Source organism: Ammospiza caudacuta, chromosome 3 (assembly GCF_027887145.1).
Source record: "Ammospiza caudacuta isolate bAmmCau1 chromosome 3, bAmmCau1.pri, whole genome shotgun sequence".
Lineage (NCBI taxonomy): Eukaryota > Metazoa > Chordata > Aves > Passeriformes > Passerellidae > Ammospiza > Ammospiza caudacuta.
Window position 1 is genome coordinate 46,150,601 of NC_080595.1, and position 25,569 is coordinate 46,176,169.

Consider the following 25,569-nt stretch of genomic DNA (forward strand, 5'->3'; position numbering starts at 1 on the left):
TTTCCCACCAGAGGCAACACTGAGAAAGAAGAAGACTCATCAAAGAGAACAACAATTAAGGTAAAGTCATGAGTAGGTTTTACCTCCTCCTCCCTCAGTTTTGCAGCCCCACCCTGAGCGGGTAATGGGCCCTGACTGTAACTCTGCTGTCAGTGCCCTGGAGCAGGGAAAGGCACAAATATTCCCTCCACACAGGTGTGCAGGTGTCAGTGGGAGGTGAGCTGGGAGAAAGAGCAGGCTGGGATAAACACAGCTGAAGCCTCACAGCCTGGATCCATGTGGCCCCTGGATCCATCCCCTGCCCTGCAGAGCCTCGGGCTGGCCGCTGGCCGGAGCAAAGCTCATGGCTGGGTTATGGGCAGGGCTGGGCTCACTGCACCTGGCTGTCTTAGGGCAGGGCCACCCACTGCACATCGACGGGGAGCTGCAAATCCCCACTCCAGGTGCACAGGGCTCTGCAGGGGCTTTAGCTGAGTGCCTGGGAGCTGGCTCTGGAAACCTGAAGGTGCTCTGTCAAAAGGTCCAGTTGTTCAGGTATCAAAGTAATGATATCACTCCTAAAAAAAATCTCAAAATAGGATTGTTGGTAAAGCAGTATTTTTGTATAATGCCATTATTAATGAACACAGATTCTCTGTATTTGCATCCCTGACACCATAGTGATGGACGTGATTCAAGAACAGATACAGGTGACCCAGTAGCTGAGTGACAGCATCTCCCTCTTAACACACACATAGGGAAATGAATGGAAAACTTGCAATGGGGAAAATGGAAAATCCATGGTGCTGACTGCTTTCTGTTTTTCTCAGGAGAGGAACTTCAGGCAATGTTTCTGTAAAGCACTGAGCAGCTTCCACTCTTCCTGACCCCACCAATTTCCTCTACACAAACTATCCATATGGATTTGACGTGTGGCCTCTGAGAGGCCCTGAGGCCTCCTGTGTCTCACTAAGTCAAAACGTATGGGGTAGAGAAGCCATGTCCCTGCCTAAGCTTCTGCAAGTCCCTCAGGGTCAAGTTAAGTGCAAGCCTGATCCTGTTCTCTGAACCTGGCTTGCCTGGTGCACGCTTTAATCTGCCCAGCCTCACCCAGCTGGGTTTCATCTCAGCTGCAGAGCTCAAAAGGAGGTGGCCCCTGTATGGCCCCATGGGGTCCTGGGCAGCTCAGCATCCCACCACACCAGGGGCACATCTCCATGGCTGGCTCACCCTTACCACCTTCAAGCCCTGGGGCTGGGGCAGGAGCTTCAGAAACAAGAGGGCTGTGGGACTTGAAGGCTTCTGTGGAGTCATGTACCCCTTTTAGTGTTTCTGTGAGTCTCCTTCTGCCCTCAGACCCAGGGGCTTAACAGTGCTTCCCTGCTCCACAGGGATGCCAGGGTGAGTCAATCCATTAATAGCTACACACTGCTGAGACACAAAGTCTACAGCCACATAAGATAATAAAACAGAGCAGGGAGTCTTTTCCACTCCCAAGACCCACTGGCATTCCCAGCCATGCCCAGGGAGACAAGCTCCTGTTCCCCAGAGTGGGAGGGCTGTGCCCAAGCCACCTGCTGAGAATCACCCTGGCTCCTGAAACATGCCTGGGCGTTGGCTGCAGGAGTATTTGCTTGGTCTGGGACAAACTCCTGCAAGGACAGTGCCAACCATTTAACTGTATGGGCAACTGTCTGGGCCTGTGCCCTGCCTCCTCTTTATTAATTTATTAGTACCTTGCTGCTAGCCTACACTTGTACAGAGAGCTTGCCATGAACAAGGATATAAAGTGCCTGTGAAGAGAAAGTTCAAAGCATTGTATTTGTTCTGTAAGAAAAAGGTGCATTGTCCTGGGCAGTTCAGTCTCTTTGGTCACTGCAGAGCTGGGTTTGGTGGATGCAGGTAGTGTGGTTTTTTGTGCAGTGACTGCCGGAGGGAGCCTTGGTGGCCATGCATCACTGCCACCCCAGCAGATGCTGCTGCTGCTGCTGCTGTTATGAACAGTACTGCAGCCAGGTTTAAGACAGGGACGTAATGCTCTGAGTGGCCAGCTTACCAAAGAGAACAAAGAAATTATTATAGGGCCAGGGAAAAAATAAGGGGAAAAAAAAGCTAAAAGAAAACAAAGAGCCATTGACAAAGACACAAATTAGCTAGGTCTCAAGTGTCCTTCCCCATCTGATAAAACAAAAATGTCCAGAGCAACAATTAACAAAAAAATATATGAGGGGTAGAATATCTCTGTTTAGCTCCAGGTACTGACTACCATACAGGGCTCTATTTTTTTGTTGTTCCCATGCCTTGGGTTGTCTTGGCTCTTAGTTAATGTAGAGCTGGTTGCATATGTGTGCATGTGTGTGTGTGGTGCAGTCCCCATGGGTTTGAAAGCTGCCTTTTGCATAGAAAGGGAAACTCTCCTGAAGGGCAAAAAAGGAGCAAAGTGGGCTCAGAGGATACAGGATTGTCCTTTCGCTGCTTCTAGGGAAATACGGCTAGAGGTAGGAATTAGCCCTGGAAAAGCACTCCAAACTCAAAACTAGAGGCAAATCCAGCAGGTGTTTAGGGTTGGGAAGACAGTGCTGGATAAAAGCAATGCAACAGCAAAGGAAAGCTGTGGAGAGTGCTGCTCCTGGGCTGCTCTGGGGTACATTGGTTGTTGTTGGCTCACTGGCCAGCACTGAGGTGAGGGAAGTGTGGGCTGTCCCTGCAGTAAGGCCTTATGGGGAGCTGAACACTCTTCACTTTTGCCACAGCAAAGGGAAAGGAAAAAATTCATTCTCCACAGCACATGAGGCAAGGGATGAGCTCAAACTGCAGCATGGAAATCTCAATACAGATGGTAGAACATACTTTCCAGAGGTATGGGCAATTGCATATTGCAGTTGCCTTCAGGGACTGAGGCATCTCCAGCAAGGAGATTCCTGACACCCAGGGCTGTCAGGAATGGTTTGGGACAGCCCATTTTGTTTCTAGGTAGGTTGGATGCAGTGGTGTTTCCTGACAATCGCTCTTGCAAGCATACCTTTGTAAAACAATGCAAGGACTGCCAGGTGCTATGGTTCCATGGTGATTTTCACTGACAACAGAAAGAAAACCAGACAAAGCCTAGGGAATATTTCAGTGCTCTTGCTCCCTCACTGTAATATTTGTTTGTGTATGTGGAAGTAGATGCACCTGTTCCATTCACTTTTTCTCCATTCACTTCACTGATCAGCTCCTTTTGTCCTATGTATCGCCAGTGTGTCCCTGAAGGGCAGCCTGAAAACCACAGGAGCAGATATCCTAATGGGAGCCCTTTTGGGTCCCTTCCTTGAATGTGTCAAGCTGAGCAGTGCCAGGCACTGCCCCAGGAAATCACTTGTCTCTGTGGGTGAGGCACACATGGATGTTGGGTTCTGAGCAAAGCCCTGCCTGCCACCACTCCCTGCAAGAAAACATAATCAAGACCTGTCAGATGTACAGCTGAGAAAGATCACAGAAACAAGAAATTACTCTTGTTTCTTACAGTCCTGTGTTTGAAAGAAGAAGTTGTTCTTAGCTATGTTATATCCTTTACCTGTATTGCACCATCTCTCTATAGACTCACTGGAAAAATCTCCATTTGGTTTGCAGTGGTTCCTCTTTCCTTCCCTGCTGGATTGACAGGCTCAGCAGGTACCCTTGAAATTGGTGTGAATTCCTTTGACTTTGCACAGCAGCTAGTGGCACCATGGATTATTCAGTCAACATTAACCCAACAACCTTATTGCCACAGCATGAAGCAGAAGGGGAAAGCCCTATCTTTGTTAGTAAATAATTAAATTTCTTTTGTCAGTAAACTGAGGAAGCATGACTTGATGATGAAGAAATAAAAACATATTTATTTTTTCCCCCAAAGCAGTGGGAACTGGATTCTGCAAACCCCAATGCAGTTTGCTTCCCTGTTAACCGAAGCGTAAAGGTTCTTGCGTTCAAGGCCTCTCTCTCCTGACTGGAGCTCTTCTGCATGGCTTGTCCTTCACAAGCTAAGTGACAATAATAAATTGTCCTACTTGAGCAAGGGACCTATTTCACCTCCTCGCCACACTCATTAAAAAATGGCAATGCTAAATACACTTAAAGATCAAAGGCCTGGTATGCAAAACAGGTCCTGTGCAGCAAACTGATGGGCTCCTTAGGGCTTTGTCACTATGGTGCTATTGCCTTGACAAGTTAAAATATCCCTTGTCAGCCTCTGTGGGAGCCTAGACAGAGAAGGAACCATCAAAAAATAACTGAATACTGTCTTTAACTACAGTCACTGAGTGGTTAATTTTTTTTTTAAGCTTTAATCATCTTTGACTTCAGGTTTGGCTATTAACTCCACCAACTGATCATTAACTCTACTGACTGAATGACTGATTTCCAGAGGATTGGTCCAAAGAAGGATTGGTTTTTAGGTTTGTTTTTTTTTTTTCCTGAAGGACTTTAATATCTCCTACCAGCAGACAGGCAATCTATTGAATCCCCTGTAAGACTCGGGCTGAGCAGGGAGGTATTGCAGGTTATCTGCATAGAAACACACTGCTCAGAGCTGATAAACTCACTGACACTCTATCCTGCTTTCCAATTTAACTCGAGCCTTGCTAAGCAGCGGGAGTAACCTGACTGAATTGTTGAGGGTCACAGCTTGAGGTCTTTAATCAACATGCCCAGCTTAATCAACAGGACTTTGGCAAGCCTAAAATGCAAATCAGGATATTCCTGGTATCTACCCCGGTGCTTGTCCTTTTACTTCCAGAACAGCTGATTAAGGATATATATATAGTGTCGATGCATAAATGATCAAATGGCAATTGGACTTCTTTTTTTTAGCCCTTTTGTCTTTAAAATGTCTACAGTTGAAATTTTCTAAAGGCAAATTTGCTGTTTAGACAATGATCTGCAGATAAATGAAAGGAATATTTTTTTTCATTTATAAACTATTCTGACTCACAGTCCATATCCTAAGCCACAAGACCTTCCTGACTTGAGATCCCTAAGACCCAAGAAGCTGACTCTGACTCAGCAGAGAAGGGCTGGGATTGGACTGTGTTTGCTATGTGTATCTTTCTTCCATACATGACACAGACAGAAATAAATTAGGAAAAAGCCTCTTGTACACTGGCCCTGATTTCTCCCTGGCAATCACTGGGGTCTTGATTGCCCCCTGTGGGATGAGAATGAATTAAGCTCAGATTTATAAATAGCAGCCTAAGCACTCCTGTGCTGACAGGCACAAATGTCAGGAAACATGTAGTTAGTTACACCGGCATTGCATCTTTTAACTTTAATTTAAGTACCTCTTTCATACCAGGGGAAGCAGAACAACACATCTGGAACTAAAAGATTCCTGCTAGACTTTTCACCTAACTATTTCCAGGTTTCTTCCAGATAGGAGTTTTCAGCAAAATTGAAAAATTCTGTTTCCCTAAAACTATTGTTTTTCTTATGAGACCTACAAAAGAAAACATACCAAATACATCTCTCAAACAAAAGAATTAAGGAAAAAATTATGAATATCAAAGCATCCCTTTTTCCATTGTTGACATTTAGAATAATATTTTCTTTATTCAAATGTCTTCTACAATTGAAATAATTTTACTTTTAAGTAATAATAATAAAAAAATCTTGAAAGCACTGAAATTTAATATTACCCTTTATTCAAACTTTGTTTTTATTATTTGCCTGCAAATATTTTCCACAGCTTTGTTTTCTATCCCATTTTGTGACTTGACTTTTTCCATTTCAAGCACCTTCTCTCAGCTTAAAATGGTAACCAGATATTTTGTGCCTGAATAAAAAATAGGATGAAATCCCAGCTAAGACAGCCCACATATGCCTCTGGAATATGTTCCCAGAAGAGCAGCACACCTGTGCTATGGCTTTGGATATAATAGCAAGGCTTTGCTGCAAGTTAGCCAGGTAAGGAGTGCTCCACCAGACTGATCCTGCTACCACCCTCCTGTACAGAGCTGCTAGCATGAGGTTCAGCAGGACCACAGAGTGGACAGGACTAGACAAAAACTGGGGGAGAATGATTTTTATGCGTACATTTATTGAATTCTTCCATTGCAGAAGTGCAGTCATGTTGATTCACAGTTGGCAGGATGAAAGGATGAACATCCCAGTGTAACAAAAGCAACAGGATTTCCAGTGCTAAAATTCCACTGGAAAATCTGTTCCTGTGCATAGGGAGGGACGGTTCCTGGTGGAGCAAAGCCCACAGTGAAGTACCAGCTGTGCTATTGGAGCCAAGAAGTTGCAGAGGCAGCTGCTGCCTGCCTTTCCCCTGTTGCCTGCCTGCCTCCAGCCCTGCGGAGCGCTGGGACCAGGAGTGCATCAGTAGTGCTGGCTGCATCCATACACGTGTAAAGCTGCCTCCTCAGGCTCAGGCTGTGGCAAGATCATATTAGAAATATTTATCCAGCTCCCAGGAAAGAAATAGCACCTCTGTCAATATAGTTCATAGCAGAGCCTCTGGCAAAAACCCCAGTATATAACTACAAGCCACCTCCAGTCACAGCTGTCACTGTGCCTGAGGGCAGAAGCCACAGTGAAGCCTGGACCCAGGAGCAGCAGCTCTGTGCCTGGGGCTGGGATGCTGGGGCCGAGCTGCGGGCTCTGGGGCTGCGGGCACACGGAGCTGTGCAGCTCTGGGGCTGCTTTACAGCTCGGTGCTGTGCTGGATGATGGTCTGTGGGCACTGCAGGGCTGCTGGAATGTGGGGATGCTGAAATTCGGGCATTTGGGAATTTGGGGTTTGTTGCTAGGCTGCGGGTCTGCAGGGCTACAGAAATGGATGCAGGTGCCGGTGGGCTTGGCTGTGGGACGGCCGGGACACCGAGCTGGGGGGGCTTCTGGCCGCTGGGCACAGGGAAGCGCTGGGCGGGAGGGCTGCGGGATCCAAGGCCGCAGGGCTGCTCGCTGGAGGGGCTGAAGGGTGCGGAGCGGCGTGCGAAGGATGCAGGGGCTCTGCGGAGCTGCGGGGCTGCATGCGGGGCTGGGAAAGGCGCGGGCGGGGGAGACGAGGAGCTGCTGGGCCGGGCTGGGCCGGGCTGGGCTGGGCCGGGCTGGGTTTTGGGCGATCCCGGGATGCGGCAGCGGCGGGCTCCCTCTGCTGGCCCTGCTGCCTTGGCGCCCTGGAGCGGCCGCTTCCCTGCCCGCCCGTGCCCTGCTTTAGCCGTGATTCCCACAGACATTCCCACAGTATCTTGGTGGGCTTTTTCCCCCTTTGTGCCTACAACTGGCAACAGGAGCCTGCATGCCCCGTGTGCGATGGTCTGTGGCGCCGTCCGGTTACTGATTTGTTCCCTTAGCCACAGCTCTGAGATCACAGCTTTGCCCTCTGTTTTCCACTGGCTGTAGTCACTGACAGGACACCAAACCTTGGCATGGTCCTTGTTTGCAGCTTGCTGTGGCCGCGTGTGTCGCAGAGTTGCAAGCAGGAATGGCATCTGATGCCCTCAGCATCCCTCTTGTCCAAACTGCACAGCAATCCTACTAAACACCACAACAAAATTCTGCTTATAGGCACTTAATGAATCTAACTCTCCTTCTCCCAGGGACAGCTGGGACATGAACACAAGCACTGCATGGTGGGGGTGTTTTTATTTCCTTATTGGATACTTTTGCTTCCTACTCTAAGAAACCTCCAATATCAGGCGTGTCCTACTGCAAGTACAAATAGGCTTAGTTTCTTCATCTCCTCTTGGATGAACCAAAAAATTGCCCTCCTGGTTCTCTACTCATCAAATGAAGGCAGTGCCAGCCCCTCGGACCCAGCACGCAGTACAGTGAGTTTCCCAGAGCTGTCCTGTGCCTCCTGTGCAGAGTTAGCAGCCCTGCTACACCTCCGGGAGTGAGAGCTGCCACGGTGCTCCTCATTCACGTACTCCATGGACCACTTCTGGAGCTTCCTCTCCAGGCACACAAAACCTTGATGCTTGAACTGCTCTTGGGTAGCAGGAGGAAAACACACTGGGGTTTACCCAACTTTTAATTTGCAGACCCCAATATTTTCCAACAGAGGTGCAGACCATCTGTCACAAATTTAAGGCAACTGGCAACAGGGTTGATTTTCTTAGCTCCCTTTCCCCAGCAGATAACCCTCAGGGCCTGCAGGCAATAGGCTGCAAACTGTTCCATTGATAGATGAGCTTCCTCCCCTTCCATACAGCTTGGAAAATTGCTTGCCTGTCTCTTATTTAAACAAATTAAATATTCCAACTCCAAACAATGCTAGAGCTAATACAGGAAAGAGGGAACAGTTTAGGATTTGAGTCTCTTACCTCCTGATTCTTTCTATGCCCCCCTCTGTTCTAACACCCCTTTCTTAGATTTTAATGAAATAAGAAAATTTAATAACAAATTCAGAGTGTTAACCAGGTGAGGTAAAGGACAGAAAAATCATTTGAAAGGTATTGGTGTTTCAAGCTGTAACCTTGATGTAGGATTTGAGCTGGCAAGGTGAGGATTTACGCTCTTTTCTACACCAGCAGCACAGAAAAAATAACTTTCTGCCTTTCTTAATCCTGACAGCCAAGCCTCAGCCAACTGATATTCTCTACATCAGCAGCCAGGGATGGGAGTCTGCCACAGAAAGAGCCAAACACATATAGCTGCAGCACCAGCATGAATACAGATACACAGAGCAGGAGCACATTTTGTGCTGCAGACCCCTGGAGGCAAGCTTGGCTTGCAGCTCACATGCACACGTGCCAAGATACCTGTGTGTGCTGCAGTATAGGCGTGTTCAAACCCTTGCACTGCAAAGTACTGGAGCTATTTTAGGGATGGGGAAGCATCTGGCTAAAAAAAAAAAGCCTTGTGTGTTTGGGCCTGACTCATTTAAAACCCTAGTTTCTTCCAGAATATTGGAAGTAGTGAAAGAGCCTGCAGTAAAATACCTGATAAGCCTCTCTTCCTCTATGGAGAGGGTAAATGCATGTCATTTTCCAATTAGCTCTTGCTCTGAGCAATTACGTTGATCAAATAATTGATTAAGTGACAGGAATGTGAATTCTGGAGACAGTTAATTTCATTCATCTGCCAGTTTATAACCTGACTTGCATGAACACATAAACCAGGCTAACGTGTTATTTATAACTTTGAAAATGTAATTATAGTAGTCAAATATGAAGAGTTGTGTGTGCAGAGAGGAAGGTTTCTGCTAGTAAATTATAGTAATGGCATAATGAGGGAATTTGTTCATTATAGCCAGCATGTCGGACAGGAAGGATGTAAGACTTGTGTTTGAGAGAGTGAACAAGGCTGATGTCAGCATGAGCAGGTGGAGCAATGGCCCTGGCCTGAATGTGTGGCAGAGGGGCAGCTAAGCCTTACCCTCCTGTTTTGTGAGACATTGTGTGTGTCCTGCCCCAGGGACTGTCAATGAGGGCTAAACATGTCCCCCAGCTCCCCATACTCTTCTCTCCGACTGAAGCTGAGCATCATTTTTGATGGAGAAGCAGGACTGGGATCCTTTGCATTAAGGTGAGAGCAAGAGATGCAAACCAGGTGTTTTCTGCTTGGGGCTGGTCTCAGGTGAGCATCATGGTTCTCTGGAAAAAACTCCAGCTGAGTGTGCTTGACTACAAATTACTTAGAGCAACCCTTGAAGTCAAAACCAGGTCCTTGACTTCCATCAAAAGTATCAATCCTTCTTGCAAGTTTTCTTCAGGAAAAAAAAAAAAAAATTAAAAAGCTCATCAGGAATGCAAACTATTTGATATTTCTTCTTAAAGCTATCTTTAGATTATCTTAGCTGATCATACCTTTTATCTGAACCCCCTGTAGCAATGGGGCCCACCACACTAATTAGCAGAGATGCACAGTAATAAAAGTAGCGTGCAGGCATGAGCCGCTGCCTCACAGGGAGTAGCTGCTGCTACACTGACTGCAAGGAGGAAATCTGTGCAATTAATTGCTTCCTAATTAAAGGCATTTGCAGGCTGGCCCTTAAATCTTCAAGGCCTAAAAACACATGCTGAGTTAAATATGGAATTTGCTCACAGTACTCAAAACAGCAGGATTGCCCCAGACAGCAGGATTCAGTGTGGTAATTTTGGTTGGAAATAAGCACTTTCCAGTCTAAGCATATTTTACCCCAAGCTGTGTACTTAGAAAGTGCCCCAGTCCAAACTAAAGGGCCATAGAAGGACTTGTGGGGATTTAAATCAGTTTCTAAACCAGCTTAGTTGAGCTCTTCCCATTTTCCTGTGAGGACGTGCTCTTACAGGAATTAATTTCACAGGGCATGAGGCAGCAGAGGCAGAAACCCCACAGGACGTCTCAGGCTGAAAGGCTATTTAAATGGTAATAAACTTCAGTGGATGACAAAAACTAGTGACTGATTAGAGGCACACCAGGAGAGGGGTTATCTGGTGTGAAGCTGCGGGGTGGTGGCACCGGGGCCTTCTGTTCCCTGCACACATCTCTTGTCCCCAAGCAAACAGGATGGGGTTAATCCTGCCGGCCGGGAGGAGGCCTCTTTCAGGCCGGCTGACAGTAGGAGGAACAAGCTCACCACGGGAGGTTCTGGAGTTGGGTAAAATAAAGGAGGGTGGTGTGTGTCAGGAGGCAGGGACAGTGCCAGCCAGCACTGGTGTCAGGCTCAGGTGGGGCCACATCTCAGAGCAGCAGGTGATCCAGGCTCCATGTGCACCCTTCCTTAAGTGTCAGCGTTTTCCCAAGGGCATTTCCTCCCCTCCATGTGGTGTCACCTATTACAGCTGGTCAGATGAAGTGACTTTATTTTATCATGTCCAACACTGTTATTGCTGCCTCCTGGAAAGTTGCAGCGCTGATGATTTATGGAGCCTACTGCTCCCACCTAAGGGCAGGCTTTGTTTGGGCCCACCATTTGTCACACTAGAGCTGAGATGTCCCAGAAACATATATTTTGTTTGCTTATGTGGTGCTGTTGCTCTGGTGCTGCTCTCCCATCCCTTCTTTGCCAATTGTTTTTGCAAATTTCAAAAGGAATTTACTGATCCTCCACTTGTGAAAAGCACTTTAGGATCTAATTGCCTCTGACTATAGGAGTGGGCTTCCCAAATTCAGGGGGGGGACATCTTCAGTGTTTATTTAGGCACCTTGCTGGGTGGATGTGAGAGGGACAAAGATTACAGATCTTTGCAAGCCTCCCAGTCCCCCTCCTCCCCATCAACAAGAGCAGGCAGGCAGGTCTACAGCCTGAATTGTGCTAGGACAGATGTACAGGCTGTAACTCAACATTCAGTTTGACATCCTTCCTCCACAAAGCGAGTCTGGCACCTCTGCTGGAGAGGTTATATTGTGGAGTGGGAAAACAAACAATCCTGCCAGTTGTTTGTGAGGGGGAAATAAAGCAGAGCAGAAGCTGCTTATCAGAGATCTGCATTTTGAGAGAAAAATTCTGAATCCTGAGGAAGGAAGGATTCTCTGCTGAGCTTCAAGTACTCTCCTGACAATCCCATCCTGCAGGAGCTGGGGCTAGGAGTTGGGCTCCTTCCTATAGTGAATACTGGGTTTGGAAAACTAACATAACAGGAATCGCCAGACTGCTGCAGGGCTGTAAAGCTATAATTAAAACAAAGCAAAGCAAAACACATTCGTTTGACTGGCACAGATTGTTGTCTGTGAATTGTGATTTTTAGTAACAGTAGGAATGACTTAAAGCCCAGAGAACTCAAAGTCCAGAAGTCTGGAAGAGTCTGAGGCAAAGTTTTCCCTCATCCCAGTCAGTTTGGAAATGTCTGAAGTTCAGATCTTCATTTTGCCAAAGTTTGCAGTGTTTAAATTCACATGACTTGTATCACAATGGATTTGACTAAGTCTCTCTTACCTTCATGAGACTCTTGATTTTGTTAGGATCAGTTTCTGGGAGGACAGAGGAAGAACTGTGTGTCTTGGTGCAATTAGATGAAGAGCTGTATGCTTTTAATTTATTATTTTTTTAATAACTTGAAAACATCATCAATCCAAGCATCTCCAGGGTTCTGCCAAGCAGCAGTGAGGTTAACACTACCCATTCTTCTCCCTGGTCCACCTTCCTGGTGCATTGCACTCACTAATCACATGCCAAGATATTATTAGCACACTTGAACAAGATTCCCAACAGCTGGAGGGCCACACTGTATTTTGGGCAATCTAAGATGATGCCTCAGGGTCCAGCTCCTGCCTTGACACGAAGAGATCAATCTCTCAGCTTTTGTACAGCTCTGCTCTTGCAGTGGCTGGTGAGAGTAGATGGAATGCAATGGTGTCTGCTTGCAGGGGTGCCCGTGTTCCCCACATCATCGAGGGGAGGCTCCGCCCTGCACCACCGCAGCTCGCTGCAGGAAATACGGGGAGCAGCTCCTCTCCATCCTCCCACAGTATCTCCCTCTTGGGTGGGAAGTGAGATGCTCTGCCCATTGAAAGGAATGTGGCTACTGCATGGGGAGGGAGAGAGAATAAATACCATGGGCCTCCCTCAGATGGGTGATCTAAAATTGCCTTAAAACTGCCCTGATCAGCCATGTAAAGCCCCAGGAAGGGCACTACTGCTCAGTGGTCAGCACAGGCCAGGTCCCTTGCCTGTACTTTGTCTCTGCTGTGTCAAACTGAGCACATCTGTAGTAGATAATCTAGTTCAGCTTGTAACCCTGAAATTGAGAACTGTATTACAGAGCATGTTGAGGCTGCTGAAGCTGTATAAGCAAAGTTTCCTAAATACACAAGAGGTAACAACTCTGTGTCCAAGGTGGCTCAGTCAAATTCTGATCTATTACTCCAGTCAACATGCCTTGAAGACGTAAATGACATAAATCTATTTTCCCCAGTTTGAGGTTTTTCTCTATCCCTCAGACTTTGTAGGGATTGAAGGCATATCCCAACTCCTGAACCTGTGAGGAGAAAGATGTCTATGATCACAGAGCTGCTTGGCAGATAAGCCCCATGCCACATTTGATTTTCCTCAGAGAAAATACACTGAAGAGTCTGTAAAACTGAATAATTTTAAGTAACAGGTAACCCAGTTCAATTGAAACAGTTGGGCAGTAAAGGGAATACAAAGAGTGTGTAAGTTATAACACAGGTGGTGGGGACCTTCTCTGTTACCGTGCTCTGTGAGCATGGAGTTGCACAGCAATTTCAGCCCAATATTGAAGTAAAATGACCAGAGGTCATGCAAACTTGACTTTGAGAAGTCACTAATCTGAACATTTTACATGAGACATAAAACTGCAGCTGGGACAAGCAACTTTTCACATATCTGCAGAGGCTTGAAGTGAAGCAGTGTTTTTCAGGCAGAACACAAGTCACATGTTGGTACCCACCTTAAAGAAAAGCAGAAAGGTGAGACACTCTAGAGGACACCTGCAGAAACACAGGTACAGAAACACCTCAGGAAAACTGGAAAACCTAAAAAACGAACAGTAAAAGAATTAGAAAGTGCAGAACACAACCACCACCAAGGAATGTAAAAGACCTGAACATAACATCTAGATCATTTTCTGCAGCATCTTCTTCCCACAGCATGCTACCCAAACCTGCCAAGCCACACTGCAGGCCAGCACAGCTTCCACGCCTGGCCTGCTCGCAGCCTGCTGAGTGCACAAAGCTCCACCTAGCGAGGGCACAGGCTGTACCACACCCTCAGCACCCAGGGTAAGTAGGGATGGACTCCAGACACAAAGTCTGGAAGATAACAAGCCCTTTAGCATTACGGTGCCTCGGTGTTGATTATCCATCTCACACACACACAAAGTCCCATCAGATGAGAGTACAGCCTGTCTATGTCCACAAACATTTTCTTCCCGCCTCACCTCGCTGAAGTGACTTTATAAGAATGTAGTGAAGTGACAACACCTGGCTTTTGTCAGCTGGCTGCTGCTCACCTCTCCCTCACAAGGGACTCACCTGAAGCTCTCTGACTTCACTGAACTCCAACTTCAAACCAACATCCCCTTTCTGATGATCAAAACAAATACACCACCAGTGCTATAGGTCCAAAAGTTTTAATACATGGTCCTCGCTGTTCAGAAAAGTTATTGCATTAAACTCTAATACATAAATTTACCTAAATTTTAAAAAATCATTTTACACAATTCTGCCACAGCACTCAAAGAAAACCAGATTTTATATGCAGTTGTCTCAAAAAAACCCCAATATTAGTGCCTTCTCAAATTAGCAGAACTGTAGTTCATTCAGTAGTTACTACAAATCCCAACTTGAACAACACTATCATCACAAGTGTACAGCTCAGGAAAAGGAAAGTGCCATTCCAAAATTGAAAATTATTCAACTATGACTCAGCATACACTGATTTTTCTGTTAACCAAGTTAACATAAAAGAGTTTTTAATTTAATTCCACACCATTTCATGTTAGTTTTTCTTTTATGATGACTTAATTAGAGTCACAAGTTACAAAATATCAATGCCACTTACAGCAGTTTATACAATCCACATCTGTTTGAATTGTGACAGGCACAAGAACATGATGTTTGATGACTCAAAGGAAAAGATTCCCTGATGCATTAAAACCAGCATCAATGTTAGCCCACTGCTCCATGGATGGCAGCAGAGACAAAATCAGCAGGCTTAGTGTGCCATGAATAGATTGATGAAGGGCTCAGTGACAGAGGCATAACAGAGCATGTGGCAAAATTACATTCTACATTTCATCCTCTGCTGAGGGTAAGCTGTGCTACACCAGCTCACAACAGAAGCATGAACAGGGCTCTGCTCCTCGTCAGCCTCATGTTAATGCTTGGGAACTGGGAAACTACAATTCAGCTTCTTGGATAAAATCACCAAATATCACAATAATCAGTCTAGAGTTCCAGTTCTAACGCTTCTATTGCAAACACACACACACACACGCAAAGATAAGGCTCATCTGTATTTATTCTGCTCTCTTCTGCTGTTAAATAAAAAGAAATATATCCATGTTCACAAAAAAATCAAAAAAAACCCAAACTCATCTCTTCTCCCTCTCCTCCAAAATACCCACCACCACAGAGAGCTCTTATTTATAATTCACTTGAAAATATTTCTCAGATTAGGTTTCCCACTTCAAACAGATGACAGAGATTGTATTATTTTGCTATACTTAACCAGGTTCTGATATCAGAAAGAGTTCACTACTGAAATAACACCAGTAGGACACTCTCTCTCTGACAGAACATGTTACACAAGTTCTAACTCCCTGTCCCTTACAATAAAAGTAGAGCTATTTCACTGGTTTTCAATCAATGTAAGCTAGGAGCTTCAAAAACACTTTGTATGACTTTTTGGTGAGTTTCTAGCAAAAGGCCCAAACACTGAAAAGCAAGTGAGCAGAGACAATAGGATGCTTTGCAAAATCTGACAGTTCAAAAGGCATCCAAAGAGCAAGAAAACAAAACCGAGCCACTCAAGTGGAAACTGCACTAAACTAGCACTATGAAAACAGGGAGAAATTAAGAAGCTTCAGTATAACAGTTATGCAGAATGTTTAATGAGAGATACCTTTTGTTTGTTCAGGCAGTCACATGTATCATTCATGACCATGATACAAACTGCAAGAGCTTTAATATGAAAGTGCTACAGGAATAGGATATTTAGTTATTCCTGTTAAGGACGCTTTCTAAGGGACTGATCACAAGGTCCCTTAGCTGTAACATGATTTTCTCACAGCTAAGAAAGTTTGCACAGAAGCAGAAGTTTGCACAGCTTATAAATTGAAGCTGACAGCTTTCCAAAGCCAGCTTTGACACAAGACTTGGCTTACTTTATTTTCACAGACATACACTGCATGAGACAGCCAACACCATTCAATCCAAACATAAGAGCATCTGTATAAACTTTTCCCATCAACATTAAAATTGCCAACCTTGTGATTTCTGCAAAAAAGATAGTTTTTCTTGCTTATTGCTGTATTACAGGAAACAATGCTAGCTCTTGCAGGAGACAGTGTATATTTCAAAGTTCACATCTCTTATAAAAAGCCTCAGAGTCTTCACCAGGTGTTGGTTCTGTACAGCAAAACTGGCATTCCATCTTTTCCAAATGAAACAGTCCCTTCAGTCCCTCTCCCTGCCCTGTATGTCTCAAGAGCAAATATGCCTCTTCACTATGGTTCCAACCAGCAGACAACAGCCCATAATGCATTTGTGACAGCACCTCAAGCAACAGTGCACACTTCACTAAACGGACATGACCCCAGTTAGATCCATAAGAAAACATGGAAGAGGAACACAGAGAGGAAGGGAAGCAATTTATTCTCACTTCTCTTGAAGCAAACAAATGGTTCTGACAGCAGGTTTGTTTTCAGACAGTTATAACTTAGGCTGACAGGCCAGCTTATTTACCAGAAGAAGCCCCTTCACCCAAACACCAGAACCTATACTAAAAACATTTTTATTTCAATCTGCCTCTGAAATGAATGAAGGCAATCTCAACATTAAAGAAAAGTCTGCACTGCTACCACAGAAATCACATTGTGCAAATCCATATCATTTATCTGCAGTGCTGAGTCACATCTGGATGGTGGATATGCCTTCCTGAATACCACACCCTGGGAATGCTTCAGCACTTCCCCTCCTACCAGGACACTGCCTTAAAAAAGAACTGCTAGTGACATGATGAGAATTGATCTTCTCCTGCCATCTGCTGTACATGTAAGTAAGATTTCCACAAACAATTGGCCAAAATTTGTGTATTACAGTTATTTCCCAAGTCACAAATACTACACAAGCCCTTCATACAGGATATGCTGTCCAAGGACACATGACCTCCACCTTCTCACTTCCCTACACCCCATCCACCAAGTAAAGCATTGCACGCTTGCAGGGATTGCTTCAGAGTCTTCAGCTTCTGGAATGCAGCAGACAAGAGTTCTGCCTCTTTCAGGGACTCAAAAACCCCCAGTTTAGTTCATCTGCTCAATGTACAACATGTTCAGTAAGTGCTGCCACCTTGTTCCCGGAAAGAACAGTTAGGTTCAGTTCACACCACAGAGGTGGTACTTTCCGGATTTACACGCATCAATCTTGAGGCATTTCTCAGATCCTGAAGCTGCTTGGCTGGTTTTCCAACTCCTTCCTCAAACCTTTTTTCCACAACAGGAAGGACAGTTTCATACAGGAAAGAGGCGTTCTGCCTAATGAACGCTTTTTTCTCAGGGTCCTGTTCACACCGCAAACTGTAGTCAACATGCTGGACAGCCACCAGGATGATTTCCACCAGGCTCTCGAGGAGAACCATGTGCAGCTCTGGAAAGTAAAGCTTTAATGCTTCCTCCAAGAAGGCCATAGTCTGCTTAGTGAAAGCTACTACAGTGTAACTGAGGTTGACCCAGCAGTCATCACCCGTGTATTGGTCAAAATTGCCCACCCCACAGCTCCTCATCTCCTCCCTGAGCTTCCCCAGAGCCTCTGGAGTCATCAGGTTCATCTTTCTCCACATCTCCTCAGAGTTGCGGTGCTTGGTGGCCTCGATGATGATATCCTTGTAGCTCTGCAAAGCACCTTTGATATCCTTCACCAGGAGGGCGTGAATGATGAAGGTGAGATCCAGTCCAATCTCGCTCAGCTGCTTGCAGTGCTCTTTAGCCACCTGGGATAACAAAGAAAAGCAAAGGATGTTATTTCTGTGCAGGCTCCCTTTACATTTTACACATTTAGCACATTTATCTCAGAAAACTGAGAAAGGTTACTCACATTTACTTCTTGTGCTTTAAGCATCTCATTAATGAGGCATTAGTAACTGAAAAATACACCCTGGCTGTCAAAAATAGTCTGGACAATTACACTATATAACCCACATACACAAGCTTTCCATTCCCCCCCCCCCCCCAGTTAGCAGCTGCAAGAAAGCATAACCTGAGAAAGTCAGTCTTTTAGTCTTGCATAAAAAGTATGAAAATGTAGCTAAGGACAACCTTAGAAAACAAAGAGAAAATTTTGAAGTACTTATAATTCAGGTGTAGCTTATGTAAGTTTTAGGACCTCCTACTAGTTAAAGGCAAATTAGGAATCAACACATTTTTTATTCTTGATAAAGGCAGGGTTTTCCTTGACACGTATTATAACCTTAAGGCTTTCCTCTGTTAAACTGAAAAAAAACCAAACAAACCTCAAATTAATATTAATCTTTCAACGCAGAAAACCTCTCTGGAGACCCACACAAGAGTCAACAACTAAACTAGAGTTAGAAAAGAGACTTTAAAGCTTTGAAGCCTTTGTTTCAGCTGCTGTGCCCCACCACCCCCCTCTTCGGACTCTCTTACCTTGACACACTCTGCCGCAGTTGACAAACTCTCCTTGCTATCAAATACTTGCTTACTGAAGGCATCTACAAACATCCTCATGGACGAGCGCGCCCAGACAACGAAGGCCGAGTAGCAGCCGTTGTTGCCGGCGAAGTCCGTCTCAAACTCCCTGGCCGTCTCCAGGAGGCTGGTGAAGAAGACATGGCAGAGCTTGTGGATGTAGAGCAGCGTGGCGCCCTCGATGCGCAGCTGCCGGATGGCCGTCTGCACGGCGGCCGCCCGGTTCTTCAGGAACAGCTCGCAGGCCTTGGTGGACTGGCCCAGGCGGATGAGCTGGGACACGGCCCGGCGGGTGGCCCGCGGCCCGCCCCGCAGCGAGCGGTCCGGGGACAGCTCGAACACCAGCACGTCCGTCAGCTGCCGGACGCGCTCGTCCACCTTGGCCCGCAGCTCCTTCACGGGCTGGCTCACGGGCTTGTCCGCCAGGTACTCGTTCAGTTTATCCAAGAGATCCACCGCCCCCTCGAAGTCCCGCTGAGCAATGCAGACGTCCAGGTCCTCGGGCAGCTCCTGGATCCACTCAAGCGAGAGGTCAACGACCTCCTCCTCAGCGGAGGGCTCATCCTCCTCCTCCTCGTCCTCATCCTCGTCGAAGGGGTTGGTGGATTCGGGGGACGTCGGGGCGGGCCGGGGCAGCGCCTCCTGCTCCAGGCGCCGCTTCTCGCTGAGGGCGCGATTGCGCTTGGTCTCCTCCAGCACCTCCAGCCACTCCTTCTTGATCTTGGCGTTCTCAGCCTGGAAGATGCGGCTCTCGGGAAACATGAGCAGCTTGAACATGTCCTTCATAGGCGGGTTGTCCTTGACGTTGACCACGGCCAACCCGTCCAGGGGGTACAGGGCGTCGTAGCGGTAGGCGCCGCGGCGGTTGGGCAGGGCGGTGGCCACGAGCAGGCAGTCGTTCATGAGGAAGGCGTGCACCCGCTGGATCTGCGCCATGTGGTCGGCGTCGTACTCCACCAGGTCGCCGTTGTAGACCAGGTACTTGCCGGGGCTCTCGGGCAGGAGGTCGCGGCAGCCCTCCACCTTCTCCAGGAGGGTGGTGAGGGTGCGCTGCCGCCCCTCCTCGTTGGCGGCCGCGTCCTTGCCCGACAGCGGCAGGAAGGGGTCGGCGGCGGCGGCGCGGCGGGCGCCCAGCGCGGGGTCGTCGCGGTCGGCCTGGAGGAGGAGGGCCTGGGTGACGGCCTCCATGATGCCCTTCTGCTCGGTGAGGATGTGGCTGAGCTGGTACATCTCGCTCTCCAGGTAGCTGATCTCCCGCGCCGTCTCGATGAACTGCCGGTAGTTTTGGTAGACGTTGCGCTTCAGGCTCTGCGCCGTCTCCTCGCTGAGCGCCTGGATGCGCTGCCGGTGCTCCTGCAAGTCCCGGTCGCCGTCCGACTGCTGCGACAGCTGCTTCACGTACTCCCCCGCCGCGAAGCCGCCCGACTCCAGCTGCCGCCGCAGCCGGCTCCCGCCGCCGCCCTCGCCCAGCGACAGCGCCATGTCAGCGCCGCGGCCGCCGCCGCCCGCCCCGCCGCTACCGGGGACACGACACCGCGCCGCGCCTGCGTCCCGCGCCGCGGCGGCAGGAGCGGCTGCCCGCGGTGACGCGATGGGGCCGGGCGGAGGCGGAGGAAAGGAAGGGAAAGGAAAGGAAGGGGAAGGGTAGGGAAGGGAAGGAAGGGGCGGAGGGGACGGCGGCGGCGTGCGCACTCGGAAAGACGCGGCGGCAGCAGCCCGCGGGTCGGTGCTGCGCGTGCGCTGCGGTGCTGCGGCTTCCGGTTGCGGCGGTGCCGGCCGAGGGCCCCGCGCTCGGGATGGAGGACGAGGATTTCTTGTTGGCGCTCAGGCTGCAGAGGGAATGGGAAGAGCAGGACAAGGCGGCGGCAGCGGTGGCGGCGACAGCAGCAGCAGCAGCTAAGCGCCCTGATATCTCTCCGTGCCGCTCGTCCCTCCGCCCGCTGTCGGTAGTCGATGAGGCGTGGGAGCTGCTGGACCCCAGCCCCGACGTTCATGGTCTGTTCGTGCACTTCAACCAGACGCTCTTCTGGGGCAAGCTGGAGGCTGTCACGGTATCCTGGAGCCCCCGCATGACCAGGTGCGGCACCGGCGCTGCGGGCCGAGCTCCCGGCGCTGCCCTGTCCCGGGGCGGGCAGGCCGATCCTCGTGTTTGGGGGCGGCGGGAAGGGCCGGCACCCGGGGAGCCGCAGCGTGTGGCTGCCGGTGTCGGGGAGGAGCTGTCACTTGTCACTGTGCTGCCCCTCGCTGTGCCCCGCCAGCGCCGTGCTGCTGCCATGGCTTCTCTTCCCGGGCACTTGGGATGTTCCGCGTCTCTGGCAGAGCCCGTACGGCGGGACAGGAGCTGGTCGCTGTCGTTGTCTCCCTTGCCTTGCATCTGCCGTCCCTAGCAGCCATCAGTGGCTTTCCCCGGGGCGCAGGCAGGCCGGAGGGATGTTAGAATGGAAGAAATGACTTGGTCTTAGATGGTGCGTGTGGAAACCTCACGTACTCGTGTTGCTGCTCTGGTTCTCAGTCTTTATGATAGTTCTACTGCACGGCAGATCGGCAAATATCAACCAATAATAGTATATTCGAAAAATGCAGAATGGGCTAGGAAGGGGGATATAGAAGAAATCTGAGGTTAAACAAACCCAGGAATCTTGGAAGTGTAGTCTGCAGTTCTGCAGCAGATGCAGTTGCTGGCAGCTGGAGTCCTGCCACCTCTTATCCTCTGCAGCCTGCGGTATTCTTTAGGCATTTGGAAATAGTTGGATACTGCACTGATAGAGGACTAACTCAGTAGGACTAACACTGACAAAAAAAGTGGTGTTTGCTGGATTAGTGCACAGAAGTGGAGGTATATGTAGATTCTGTATGAGCCAAAAGTTGATGAAGGGTGGGGAGTGAAATTGAAACAGCCAGCAATTAAGTCAGCATTTGCTGCTGTGACTCTCTAGCCTCCGTGCATTGTATTTTATTTTAGTCCATCACAAGTTCTAAAAGAAACAGTCTTCTGCTTTCAAAACAGGTTTTTCTACTCTAAGGAACTTGTGGAATGTTTTTTCTTTGCTTAATGATGCTGAGTTTTTCAAATAACTACTCAAAGTGATTTTATTCCATGTTCTGAGTGACCTAGCATGTGTTTGCAGGGGATGGCACTTTAACTTAAATTCTCACTTTTCTTCATGTGCTACAAATAGATTTTCATGTTTTCTTCATTCTTTTCCTTTCAGCTCTGCTGGTATCTGTTCATACCACGAAAGAAGTGGGTTGTGTTCCATTCGTCTCAGTGAGCCGCTTCTAAAGTTACGGCCCAGGAAGGACCTTGTGGAGGTATTTGAGCCTGGCTCATGAACCGGCACATAAAGTGTATTGTGTCCCCCACTTCATACAAACATTTCAGGTTTCATAATGGGATTCTTTTGTGCAGTAACTTACATGTCATGAAATAGTGGTGGCTTTACTGTTAGGTTTGTGTGGCTTGTGTTGCTGTACCGTGGTAATCTTTGGTTTTATGTTTCTAAGTAGGCAAATCCAAGCCTAAAGTTGCTTGTTTATTTTATTGACTTTATATTGAGAAAAAAACATCCCAAGTTTTTTAACGCCTAAATTATCCTTTAATATTCAAAGCAAAGGTGGATTGTAGTTTCTAAAAGGCCAACAGCAGAAAATAAGGATATAGGATATGACTTAAACATGACATTTTGTTGCTCCTTGGGCCTCTGCCAGAGCTGCTGCTTTGAGCTGGCTGAACATTCAGATTTGCCTAACAACAGAAATGCTGTAGAGTTTCAGCTTGCTCAGAAGTGGCTCTTTTTTGGGGGTGTGTAGGGCATGATGTCTTTTTAAAGATGTGATTTAAGTTTGAGGGTTATTTCTTCTTTTTTGAATGCTGCTTATTGGAGTGATATTATGCAGCATATTTTAGTAATCTGGGAATAGGGGTAATTTGGTTTGGTAGATCAGTTATGTTTTTATGACCCAGACCAAATATGTGAATAGTCAAAGATAAGATCAGTAACCACAATCAATGTAGAAGAGTAAAATACTTGCAGCTTAACCATGAAACTGAAAATGCAATGCTTTTCAGTGACTGTGTAATGGTTGCATCATTGCAGACACTGTTGCACGAGATGATCCATGCCCTGCTCTTTGTTACTCACAACTACAAGGATCGTGAGTCTCACGGGCCGGAGTTCTGCAAGCACATGCGTCGCATTAATCTCCTGACTGGAGCCAATGTCACAGTAAGAATAAACCCTTCCACCTGATCTAACAGAGCTTTCTTCCTGGTTTGCTGTTTCAGTTGACTGGTGCAGAATAAGTAATGTTCTTATTAGACACTCCACAGTTGGTACCAATACAAATTTGCATCCAAGTGTGTGCTAGTTCCATAGTTATTTGTTGGGTGTGGTGGTGGGAACAGGTTGAGGATGTGGTGAGCTGTTAGTCATGTAATTTTCCGGTATGTTGTCTGTAAGAATTTTTCTTTTAATCTTTTTGTGGTAAACTAGAAAGAGCTTAAATGGTAGCAGGGAAAGAAGTGCTCCCTTGTGAAGAGTAGTAAAATTTATGTCAATAGAGGGTAATGGTATTTATGTTAATATTTAAAAATCATGTGTCTAATAAGATCAGTTAAGGTAATAGCTGTAAGGAGAATGCATTACTGGTATTGTTTGCAATGCATTCTGAGCAGTTAATCTTCTAGGTGAAATTGTAGACAGATTTCCAAACCGATTTTATTGCTGTTGCAACAAGACAACCAGGACATATTCCTCCACATTCTTTTTTAAAGCTTTGTTTTAATGATAGCTAAATGTTGATCAAATTTTACTCAGGTCCGGCTCTTTTAACTGCTAATATAAAAATCACAGCAGCAGTGGAAGGAATTGAATGGAAATAGATTATTTAAAAAATATTATAGAACTAGCGATACAAAATTTGTAACTTCATGAATGACTTTTTTTGTGGGTTTGTTTTTTTTTGTTTTTTTTAACGTAGATCTATCACAATTTTTATGATGAGATTAATTTGTACCGCCAGCACTGGTGGCGATGCGATGGCCCCTGCCAGAGCAGAGCTCCTTACTTTGGGTACGTGAAGCGCTCCATGAACAGAGCACCCTCTGCACATGACTTCTGGTGGGATGAGCATCAAAAGACCTGTGGGGGCACCTTCACTAAAGTGAAGGAGCCGGACAAATTCTCAGAGAAGTCCAAGCAGAAAACTCAGACGGCAAAACCTCCACTTTTCAAGTCAACTAACAAAGGTATTTTATAATTTTTTTTTCTATTCTGAACTGATTTTTGTCCAGATGTTTTCTTGAACAATATGGACCCAACACTACATAAGCTTGGTTTAGGTGTTGCTGTTACATAGCCAAAGAATGGGGCCTGTTTGATTGTGCACTCCTAGGCTGCTCCTCAGTTGAATTGTCTGCAAAAAGTTTAGTTTGATGCATTATTTTCAAGCAGCTGATTTTTTTGGTGTGAAGCACCTCAAATAATAGCCCATGATTTTTTAATGAAAAAATTATTAACTTACTTTTAAATTTGATTTTGCAGGCAAGATAGAAACGCATGGTAATTGCAAAGACCCAACTCCTTTTAGTGGGACAGGCTATCGGCTTGGAGGAGGAGACGGCGTTCTTTCAGAGAAAAACACCAATGCCAGCAGCTCCACTGCAAGCAGTGAAGCACATGGCTCACTGCATCGTTCAGCAGTAAGGACAACACCAGTCCCTAAAAAGGAGATTAAACTGGAAAAATCACCCCATGGCAGCATCTTTCCGCTTCGTACCAATGGTGCCAGTGAGAAGAGCAGCTTGGCTTTAAAGCGTGAGTTTCCAAAACTCTCTGCTGCTGATACAGAAGATGGTGAGAACGACTGGGGGTTGCCTACTAGGATGGCTCGTGTTGCTGAAGGAACATCAAGCCAAGGCTCACCAGTTGGCAAAAGGGCTGTGCCATCTTCTAGCTGGTCACCAAAACGGATTTGTTTGGAGCAGACCCCAAGAGCTCAGGGTGCATCTGAGAAAAAAAGCTTAGAATGTGCTAATATGCTGCAGCAACGGCCAAAAAAGGAAGACAAAACTGCCTTTGAAAAGTATTTCAGCAAAAAGGGGGGGACTGATGTCACTACAACTACAAAATCTAGGGCTGAATTTACACAGTCCTCTGCAAGTCCTAGCAATCCTGTGAGGCAGGAGAGAAGAGTCAGTTGTCCTGTCTGTGAGACTGATGTTTTGGAATCTGAAATAAATGAACATCTTGATTCTTGTCTTTCGTAGAACAGCAGAAAGTTTCTTAAAAAGATAAACCAGGGCTGGAAACATTGTTTGAAAGGTAATTTTTGCTCAGGGTTTGCTTAGCTGTGGTTAAACTCCATGTGACTGTTCTGAAATGGAACTTAAAATGTAGCTGACCTCCATATCCTCACAGTAGTAAGTAAAAATTGTGTAGAATGCTGCTAGGAATACTGGTAAAGACTCTTCCAGGACACGTCATAAAAGCTTTCATGATTTCCCAGTTAAACTTCCTTCAAGTGCTATACAGGACAAATTATGATTAAAGTGACATTACCTGCCAGTCTTTATTTTGCTGCCTCTGGGGGCCAGCCAGGTTGATGGTTAGCAGGCCAGTCAGTTGAGCACCAAAGCCATTGTGCCATGAGAAGTTAGGAGTGCCAGCCACGCGTTTGCTATGTGAGCTGCCTGAAACGTTCTCTCGGTGCACTAAGGTATTTCATGGGATAAGCATTAAACAGTGTGATTCCTTACAATCAGTGAAACTGATTGAATGTTTGCTTAAACATGAAAATTGTTTTATATAAATAGCTTTTAAACAAAATTGTTTTATATCTTGTTACTGTAATTTTAAATGGCTGTACATGTTTACAGTGTTACTGCTGCTCTCTTAACTCACTTTAAATGCTTCATATTTTAAAAAATATTGACACTACAGAAGTTTAATGTAAATTACTTTGTTCTTGCATACTCTGAATAAATTGTTACTGAAGTTTAAATTTCCACTAAGCCTGGCCATTTTGTGTCACTTACCAGTGGGTTCACCTGTATATAACAGTCTTGTTTATTAGAGCCTTTCTGTATTAACACTTTTCCTTCTTAAATTTCCCTGTAAAAACAGGTGCTGGTGAGTATAGACTGCATCAACTGCTGCTTTCTCCATCCTGTTTTTAAAACAGTTTCACTATTGTTGCACTTCTGTGAAAATTTTTAGGAATACTGATAGTAAAATTTGCTTTGCCATGTTAATTTTCCATACTTCCTTCTTAAAGCTGCAGCCATCTATCAGTGTTTCCAGTGATATTTGACATT

General features: G+C 46.5%; 2 protein-coding genes across 2 annotated transcripts; one reads left to right on the forward strand and one right to left on the reverse strand.

Annotated features, from left to right (window-relative positions):
• Positions 1 to 13,942: 13,942 nt before the first annotated feature.
• Positions 13,943 to 19,753, reverse strand: EXOC8 (exocyst complex component 8). The gene is made up of 2 exons (XM_058802163.1): positions 18,213 to 19,753; positions 13,943 to 17,539 (listed from the first exon to the last, which is right to left on the reverse strand). Exons 1-2 carry the CDS (start codon positions 19,734 to 19,736, stop codon positions 16,931 to 16,933), a joined length of 2,133 nt encoding a protein of 710 aa, XP_058658146.1. The 5' UTR covers positions 19,737 to 19,753; the 3' UTR covers positions 13,943 to 16,930.
• A 287-nt stretch (positions 19,754 to 20,040) lies between these two features.
• Positions 20,041 to 25,218, forward strand: SPRTN (SprT-like N-terminal domain). The gene is made up of 5 exons (XM_058802164.1): positions 20,041 to 20,331; positions 21,467 to 21,566; positions 22,352 to 22,480; positions 23,235 to 23,502; positions 23,798 to 25,218. Exons 1-5 carry the CDS (start codon positions 20,051 to 20,053, stop codon positions 24,520 to 24,522), a joined length of 1,503 nt encoding a protein of 500 aa, XP_058658147.1. The 5' UTR covers positions 20,041 to 20,050; the 3' UTR covers positions 24,523 to 25,218.
• Positions 25,219 to 25,569: the final 351 nt, after the last annotated feature.

What these genes read in the sequence shown, in the direction of transcription:
- SPRTN (XM_058802164.1), top strand. Translation starts at nt 20,051, where the DNA reads ATGGAGGACGAGGATTTCTTGTTGGCGCTCAGGCTGCAGAGGGAATGG. An exon ending in CCAGGAAGGACCTTGTGGAG is followed by an intron (nt 21,567 to 22,351) that starts GTATTTGAGCCT and finishes GCATCATTGCAG; the next exon opens with ACACTGTTGCACGAGATGAT. An exon ending in TGACTGGAGCCAATGTCACA is followed by an intron (nt 22,481 to 23,234) that starts GTAAGAATAAAC and finishes TTTTTAACGTAG; the next exon opens with ATCTATCACAATTTTTATGA.
- EXOC8 (XM_058802163.1), bottom strand. Translation starts at nt 19,736, where the DNA reads ATGGCGCTGTCGCTGGGCGAGGGCGGCGGCGGGAGCCGGCTGCGGCGG. An exon ending in CTGCGGCAGAGTGTGTCAAG is followed by an intron (nt 17,540 to 18,212) that starts GTAAGAGAGTCC and finishes TTGTTATCCCAG; the next exon opens with GTGGCTAAAGAGCACTGCAA.